This window comes from Enoplosus armatus, chromosome 10 (genome assembly GCF_043641665.1).
Source record: "Enoplosus armatus isolate fEnoArm2 chromosome 10, fEnoArm2.hap1, whole genome shotgun sequence".
NCBI lineage: Eukaryota > Metazoa > Chordata > Actinopteri > Centrarchiformes > Enoplosidae > Enoplosus > Enoplosus armatus.
The window spans coordinates 23,619,064-23,628,156 of NC_092189.1; the positions used below are offsets into that span (position 1 = coordinate 23,619,064).

Below are 9,093 nucleotides of genomic sequence, written 5' to 3' on the forward strand. Positions count from 1 at the left end.
GACAAATGTAGTGGAAATACTCCTCGGATTTGTACTTATACTTGAGTAAATGTACTTATATTTATTGAAGTACTGTAAATGTTACATTCCACAACCGGGCAGCACCATTTGCTTCACAGAAATGTATAAATGTATAAATGTATATAACGTCATGTCGCCTGACACACTGTTGTGTTATTACAGCCAGAGAAGAGGACCAAACATTTATCAACAGTGAAATATAAGCTTATTACAGATTTGTCCTGCTCGCTCTTTAACATGGACCTACTTGACAAGCTCGACAAGATTGAATTTATTTTGACTTTGCACAGCAGCAGTATTTAATGCTGCTCTCTGTCTGAGCTTTAGAGCCACGTCAAAATGCTACAACAGCAGTGATTTATAGGCCAGCGGTAAGTGGAGCGGTGAGGTTGCTCCATGTAGATCAGACCATTAAAAGTCAAATCAGATAGACCTTCCCGCTCACACAATGAGACGGGCAGATGAAGGAGACCCTGCAGGAAGCTATATTTGATTTATTATCCCAAGATGCTCGCTGGCAATCACATCCATGGATATTGGCCGACCTCTTCACAATGTCTCGGCTACAATAAATAACAGCTGGGATCAGCGGGGAGACTGATGGGATGACACGCTCAAGGGCCATCCAGCTACATCAGGCCGCGATGCTAAATTCAATACCAGGTGCTCGACTCCACTCATTTGCATGTTGGCTCCTAAATGATCCCAAAACAAACACACACAATGGATTTTTTACACAGTTCCCACTGTGTCCTGCTTCATCCAGCATACCGACAAAGTCGTGATATCACGTCTTAGAAACCGAATACAACTAAAAATAATAAAAATGTCCACAGCCCAGCATTCTGTTCACCACATATAGGGGTAAATATTTAAAAATGTATTAATTTATCAATTCTTTGGTTACTTTCATATCACATGAAGCCAATACAGGTGAGTCAGCAGAGGGCCTTCACCCCACAGGGTGCTTTTGAGTATTTCTGTGTTCTTGGACAGCGCAGCTCTCATGTGGGGTTGAACCAAATTAAAATTAATTAAAGTCGGGACCGAGGACAGCCTTGTGACATCCCTCCTACGATGACAGGAAGCTGCGAGGCAAAACATCCTGCAGCCTGCTGGTCTGAGGCTCCAGGGAAAGGGAGCAACCACCTGTCACCGGCCCAGGCCGAGGGCCTCCAATCTGGGCTCACACCGAGTACGTCTGTCACGACAAAGCAAGATGAAGTGGTCAAGAGAAAACGGCTCACACAGACAGACAGACAGACAGACAGACACGCCCACTGACAGTATTTCTCTGTTAAAGCTGGCGAGGCAGTAGTTTGTACTGATATTCACCTTCTGAGATGAAGGAAAGAAAAGAACAAAATGATACGTATCTTAGTAGTTAGTATCTTTTAAGATATTGTCACTAACTGCCAACTGTAAATGCAAATGTAGTAAAATACAGTATTAATATTTCCATCTGGAAAAAAACCCAGTGTAAACCTACTTCATCCGGCTGCGACACACCATCAGATACCCAGCAGAGTTTACAGAAATCACACGAGTTCTTACGTAACCAAAATATGATAAAAAGAAGCTAAACTTCCTGTCAGGTTAAACTGATTTTCTGTACCTGCAGTGAGGGAGGAACCCTCCATTATATTAGCAGTGGACTGTATTTAATATTTCATGAGGCCTCATATAAAACTAATACATCAATCTGTTGTTTGGCTCGTGTGTGAATGATGTGGCTGTGGGGTTGTGTGTGTACGGGTTAGTGTATATGTTTATTTCATCAGCCTCCTTTTATTATTCCATACACACACCCACGCTGCAGGCAGGCAGGCAGGGCTGGTTCAAGGTCCACAGTAATTAAATCAGTGTTTTCCTGCTCAGACTCTCTGTTGGGTCCTTTAACATTAAAACTGCAAAGGCTTCCTTGTACTGTTCCGCTTAAAGGCAACACAGTCTTCAACAGATACGATATATAGAAATGTCTACATTTTATAAATATATAAACCTGACCACTGTGTAAAACTCACTTCAGACTAATTTAAAATGTAAGAGAATTACATTAATTTGAACAAAAATCTCAAGTAGTATTTCAGCAATCAGGGCTCAAGACATACAAGATTTATAAACAGGCCAATTTTAATATCAAAAAACGCATATTTTACATAAAAACAATATAATACAGCACTGGGGGTGGGTGTTTTTATCTGTGTATAAAAACAGGGAATGAAGTCAGCTGATTTAAAGCACAGTTGGGACAGCTGCACCATCTGCTGGTGGCCTTACGAGTTGCAGCAGCATCCTTTGGGGCTGTACTGGGTTGAGAAGATGAGCAAACTAGTTTTACCAGGAAAAGCTCAGCTGATCTGTCTCAGGAGTCATTGGGAAGGCCAAACAGTTTGACGGTGCCCGCCTCCCGGTTGTTGTCGTATTTGCCCTCCTTGTCGTCGCAGGCGTAGGCCAGCAGGGGCCTCTTGGGGTGCCAGGCGACTGTGAAGGTCGGCGAATCACACTGAACCTCCCACAGCTTCTCTCCTACACACATGCAAAGGCTGTTACATTTAAAATGTAACAAATGTACTCAAAATGGTACAAATAGGTGGTGACCTTCAGTTTGCTGTTGGCCCCTCTGACATGGCATATTGTCGTACTGACCTGTTTCCACCTCGGCGATGTCTATGAAGTGATCCTCGGAGGCCGAGGCCAACATCTTGCCGTCGTGGCTGAAGCTCAGCGTCCTCACAGGCCAGTCCAGCCTACAACGTCAGCAGCAATGAAAAGAAAGCCATGATTCAATAAAAAAGATAGATTCAGGCAGATAACCTAAGAGGACCAAGTCATAATTAAATAAAGTGGTATGAGTCATATCATCATGTCATGATATACACCTATTAATCAATAAATGCCAAAAAAGTTAAAAAAAAACTAAACAAAACAGATTTTTAATGTGTTTTCAGATGAAGCTGCACATCATAGTGCACACAGGCTGACCTGGAGAAGCAGCGGACACAGACCAGTTCCTCCACGTCCCACAGGCTGACCAGGGCGTCAGCACTTCCTGTGGCAAAGTATTTCCCTGTGGGGTCAAACTTGATACAGATGCAGTTGGACGGATGAGCGTTGATGGACTGGATGGGCTTCAGCTCTGGATAACTGCAAACAAACACGCTGCTGATTTCAGCTCAGAACCACATGACTAGAGACGTCTATACGGTGCAGATAGAGCACCAGAGACTTAGGTACAATAATGTAACAGGATGTTGACACCAGGTGCATTTGGAGTTTCTTTTAACTCTGCCTTCTTAACTTAAAAAAGAGCCACAAATGCTCCGTATACAGTGAACAAAAGAGTGAGCGGTAACAGTGAATAAGTAATAAGTATAAGTTGTGGTTTACCCAAGAACCATGAAAGAAAAGCTCCATTTACCTGGGCGGGTTTTCCTTTGGGAGCCACGGTGTTGTGTAGAGACGGGTCAGAAATAAATACATAAAGGCAAGTGACGACAGCGTGTTTAATTTGGCTTGATCTTTGGGGAAGAATGTCTTTACTTTTTCTTTCGTGGTATCGAATAAAGACACTGAAAATGAAATCCTGCAAACTGCAGAAAGGGACCCCACAATGAGCGCACGTAATGGGTAGCATGTGATTGGAGATCTGTGGTTACACCAGAGATGCTTCATGAGTAAGGACTGTTGTCCTACAAAACACAAGTAGATCTACAATTCTTGAGCATAACTGATATATTGAATTACTGGATGTATGATTTTCTTGTGTGCCATGAATTGTTATGGAGCACGCGACCCGCTGTTGGCTGCAGGTGCTTTTTGCACTTTATTTTAGTGGCAAACTCCACCTACACCATGTCAGAGTAGCCCAGAGCAAGTGTAGCCTCTCTATTAAGCAGGGCGGCATATTAGCAAACTCTGTCCAATAAATGAGCCACTAAAAAATACCAGAAGCCATCCAGTGTGTCACCCAGAGCTCAGCAATGTGGAGAAAAAATGTTCGGGGGAACAGCACAGAAGAAAAGAGATATACAACGTGATGGTCAGTTTCCTCTATGGACTTCCATTATCAGCCTTGGTATCTAACTGTTGTGTGAATTCAAAAAAACTGCGGAAAGTGTACAAAAAGTACAAGTATCTAACATCACGCCTTCAGCGGATAGTGGCTTCACTCGGCAGCTGGCAGGAGTGAGAAAACTGACGTCAGACAGCTTTTCACGAATACGTAGAAGTTGGGAAAATATTCTGCCTGGTGCTAAATCCAGTTTCCCAGTTTGACCCCGCTGGATCCCTACCTCAGAATATTGATGCAGCCGTTGCCGTTTGTGAGGAAGAACATGTCGTTGTCGTTGTTCCAGGAGATCTCGTTCACCTCGAACTTGAACTGCTCCTCTGCCTTGGAGCGATGCGTCTTTGCGTCGATGAAGGTCACCACATCATCTTTGTTCCCGACAGCGATGGTCTGACCGTCAGGGCTCCAGCAGATGTTGATGTTTTCACCTAAAAAAACAGATTTGAGACATTTTAAAAAATCTCTCTCTCAAACGCAGTCGTTTATCAGGGATTCAGAGTTCTCACAATGTCAACAAAAGTATTTAATTACATTTTGAATTGTTTTCCTCCTTCACACTATAATAAATTGTTTCCTCATAACCACCAGCCTAACCAGATCTCTATTTTCCTGTTGTGCTGTGCCTTCCCATTTTCTGAAAGGTTTTAACTTGTCATGCCGTAAAATCACAGTTTCAGGACTCCATAAATTAAATAAATTAGTATATAAATGACTTAAAATTAGTCCTTTTTTCCCATGTAGACAGAGGGAAACAGAGCAGCAGAGAGGAAGCAGGGTGTCTCGTCTGTTCTGTCAGTCGTAGGAGGTGTAAATCAGGAAGCGTTAGTGTGAAAACTAGCGTCTGGAGTCTTGCTGTTAAGCTTCTGGTGGCGAGTGTGCAGCCACGCTGACTTCCACTGAAGTTCTCACACACTATTGCCGTTTACATCACCGCTTTCATGATAATCAGAACTCACTCTAATCAACTTTTTTTTAACGAGCAAAACTGACAGAAAGCAGACTTTGGGAAAGATCCGAAAATGTCTGATTTAGTTTCTCATTTAACTGATTCACAATGCCTCTTTGTACTGTACTGTATTTGTATTTTTGCTATTTGTAACCATTTACATAAAAATGAAAACATGTTATTGGTATATACTTTTGAAAGCCCCTGTGGATCAAACCCCAGCCACCACATGAGGTCCTACCTTTCGTATTAACGGTGGCAATGCATTTGGTGGTGCGGACGTCCCATATGCGAATGGTCTTGTCTCCAGAAGCTGTGACAAACAGATCTGGGTTGGTTGGATGCCAGCAGAGCTGATCCACACTGTCACCGTGACCTCTGTAGTTGTTCTCTTTCACCTGGAGACAGAGACAAACTCAAACTTAACAGATATTCATCAGCCCAGTTCCAACGTCTACTGTATACCCTCAGTCCTGAACCCTTATAGACTAAATGACACCTCGGTATAACAACATACCTCCATGTAACTCAGGACGAGGTGAAGTGAAGTGTACACATATTTCTGATTTGTTCAGTTATCATAAAGAAAACCTGTAATTTTTGAGCATGACTTGATTTTTTAACATACACAACCACTTCAAGAAACAAAGTCAATCATGATTTAAATCACTGCGAAACACTCTTGAAATCGGCACATGTTCAAAACCCAGCTTGTTTGAGTTCACCGGCTAACTTTAGAAGTTTAAGCGGGGCCAAAACCCCGCACGTCCATTCATTCACTCACGCTAACGCTAGCATGCTAGACGAGCACAGCACAGCGGCTCACCAAACGGTCCTTTTCGAGGACAAACACGCTGGCTGTTTTGTCAAAAGAGCCGGAGGCGAGTCGTCTGCCATCACAGCTCCACGCCACCGAGTGGACTTTGGCTGTGTGAGCCGGGAATTCTCGACTTTTGTTGTTATTTTTGAAGCTCTCTTGCATCTCTTGGTAGTACTGCGACGCCATCTTGAAACTCTACGTAATATTGTAGCGGCGGTTGGTAACCAGCGGTATGTGAGCAGTAGCGCCATCTTGTGCTTCGGAGTGCGAACCAAACTCTAACGTTACCTTCTGTTGGCCAATAAGATTAAAGAGATGGCTGCCTGTGTGCTTCTTAACCAATTCATTATCTCTTTCTTTATATTATACTTTATATTATTCGCCATGGTGAAAACAATCATTGTATTTATACTGTATATCGTTTTCTTTCATTTGCTGAATATTGCTCATATGCTACAAGAGCCATCTGTAGTCTTCGAAAACACTCTATCCTTCATTCATTCCACTTTGTTATTTGCCTAATAAATAACAATACAATTTTTAGTTTGAAACAAGTTTTTGACAGATTTCTAAAATATTTGTGTTTTCTCATTTTTATGACAGGTGGTCTAATAAATTTGTTAAGCACTGTATATATATACATATACGTATATGTATATATATTATTAAGCTACAGAATGTGCTTTTTCCGATGTCAAAAAAGACAAAAAACACTAGTTTTAGTTTGAATTGCAATTTATTTCAAGTGATGCTAAATGAAAATCCATGTTTTAAAAAACTTTTTTAACACTCCATTTATATCCCAAACACACACAATATCTATAGTCACCCAAACTCTGTCAGATACAGTAAATCCCTTTGTTAAGTAGCCACTTGGTTAACAACTATGCAATCAGTACAAGGACCCAAAACATAACCCAGCTGCAGGTCAACTCCACAGCCGTCTGAGGGCCTGTGCAAGGCCTCGATATGCATAATATTCAGGCCTGTGGCAGCTCAGCGGCTCTAATGGGTTATTTCATGTGCAGCTTAACAGTTTATTAACTCCTTAATATCTAGTCCTTTGCATTAGAATAAAATACAGCTAATGGACAGAAGAAAATGCACTTTTCAATGTGATTCTGTGTTTTAAGAAAGAATGACAAGGTGTGAAAGCATCATACAAATGTGCCTTATGTAATTGCATACTCTTCAAAACTGTTCTTAATGTTGCATCACGTGTCAGGAAAGCTATATATAGACAGTAGGCCCTACAAAAAGAAAAAGTCAAGGAATGCACGGTGAAATGTGACGGTGAGCGTGTTGACCGAGTACAGAAACAATGAGGGCGTCTCAGAATATGTGCATACAGGATTCTGGACTCAGTGCTGATTCAGTGGAGGAAGGCGTGTGGAAGACATCTTATCTCTGGTGGAGGGACTATGACAGTATCTCATTTGTATTCACACCACAAAATGTAATTCAGGATGTACGGGTTTAGAGGCAGGTGTCTGTGGAGAGGTAGAAAAGGTACACAAACACCTCATTCCTCCGAAGTTGATCGAATCATTTGCTCATTTAACCACTAGTTTTAAAAAAAAAAATGGCTTTCTGTTTGTTTCTCCCAAACGTTTTGCTGTCGCCGCCTGCACAGTGGGGTTGGTGAAATGTTGTCCCATGGACCCTGAGAACATTTCTGTTACATGTGATTTAGTTGGAGCGGTGCTACTGTTGCTGTTTTTGGAGAAACCTTTTGTTCCGTTCCTCTAATCCTGAAATATCAGTCACATTTCTCTCCCACATTTGTCTGATTTCCACCTCAAACCCCTCACAAGCCTTACAATACGCTGATAGTCGACACGCTGAAACCTGGACAGGAGCCTCAGCAGCAAAAGAAGAAGAGAGGAAAAGAGCCTTTCCACGGTCAGTGCCTTCTGGACTATTGTTTTCACCCTGGCTGTAAAAACTGTTCCTGTGTTTTCACTCAGCGTCCCTCCAGCTCGACTCAGGAAGAGGCTGGAAAGTTCATGAATGAGATACTCTAAATACCTGGATACTACAGTCAGGGATGCACAATTAAGGCTCAAGACTTCAGTCAGTTAAAGCTTGAAGGTTAATTCTTGAGCTCAGAAAACACAGTTAGGCAAAAAAAGGAAATCTAATGGTCTAGCGCCACCCTCAGGATAAACTTTACATTTTAAGGCTCTAAAAATAGCTAAGTCATTAGTATGTTCGTACCATCCAATAGTTTGGTATCTCTGGTGATCCCAGCATCTGTTCAGCATTTAGTCTTTAGGTTCTTTTGTGCATTGACATATTTCCCACATTATTATTAATCCAAATACTACAATGACGGGATGGAAACCATGTATGCTTTAAAATTAACCAATGACTAATATTTTAGTAGTATTTATCGACTTGTTTGTTCTCCAAAAGTGTTTTTGTCCTAAGCCTAATCATGGGCAACTGCCACTGATTAAGCTAATAACAACATATCATTATACATTAATCAAGTGTGCACTACACCTGGGAGTAAAGAGGAGGGGGTTGAAAGAGAAGCAGTATTCTAAACAGTACAGTGCATTCCTTCTGATGACACAAAGTGATACTGAACATACTGAACTTTGTGCATCAAATAGAGAAAACATCAACCTAAAGCTTTGCAGTCATTGTACAAGTCGAAGTGTTCGAAGGAAACTGAGGTTCTGTGCAAAAAAGTGCAGCTTCCCTCGTACAGTTCAGTCTGTCTGTCCTCCGGGATCCACAGGTTTGTATTCAGAAAACCTTCACAGAAAAGAGCTGATGTACAGCAGACTGATAAATGCTCCGGTTGAAACCTTAGAGTATCGGCCAATGTAGAAAGCCCCACACTGACTGCACGGTCGCCATGGTTTTTGTTTATGTGGTTGATTATTCAGGGAGAATTGCAGCATTCAAAATGTCAATTTTGGACATGTTGCATTAAATCAGAGGTTCTTTTCACCTCTTAATACATCTCGTTTCCTTCAGTTTTTTAAGACTAACCATGCCAACAAGACTATTTATACTTTGAGTTGACCATATTTATACTCTTATTTTCTATAATTGATCAACACGAATCACCTACTGTGAGACATGAGGGAGAAAACTGTAAAATGTAGAAAAGGGAGCGTCATTTATTTCACCCTTTATTTTTCAGTTCATGAACGTCCACAGGTGTTTTTGTTTTTTGCTCAGGCTGAAGAATTATCTCAAATACTGACGAGCGACAGATTC

General features: G+C 41.6%; 1 protein-coding gene across 1 annotated transcript; it reads right to left on the reverse strand.

The window, feature by feature from the left end:
- Positions 1 to 2,153: 2,153 nt before the first annotated feature.
- thoc3 (THO complex 3) lies at positions 2,154 to 6,045 on the reverse strand. Its single transcript, XM_070913534.1, has 6 exons — positions 5,866 to 6,045; positions 5,281 to 5,437; positions 4,317 to 4,521; positions 3,007 to 3,168; positions 2,671 to 2,771; positions 2,154 to 2,550 (listed from the first exon to the last, which is right to left on the reverse strand). The coding sequence occupies exons 1-6, from the start codon at positions 6,043 to 6,045 to the stop codon at positions 2,387 to 2,389; spliced, it is 969 nt and encodes a 322-aa protein (XP_070769635.1). The 3' UTR covers positions 2,154 to 2,386.
- Between the last annotated feature and the right edge of the window lie 3,048 nt (positions 6,046 to 9,093).

Coding starts and splice junctions, on each gene's coding strand:
- thoc3 (XM_070913534.1), bottom strand. CDS start 6,045: ATGGCGTCGCAGTACTACCAAGAGATGCAAGAGAGCTTCAAAAATAAC. Junction 3,169..4,316: donor GGCTGCATCAATATTCTGAG/GTAGGGATCCAG, acceptor GTTTGTTTGCAG/TTATCCAGAGCTGAAGCCCA. Junction 2,551..2,670: donor CATCGCCGAGGTGGAAACAG/GTCAGTACGACA, acceptor GCATGTGTGTAG/GAGAGAAGCTGTGGGAGGTT.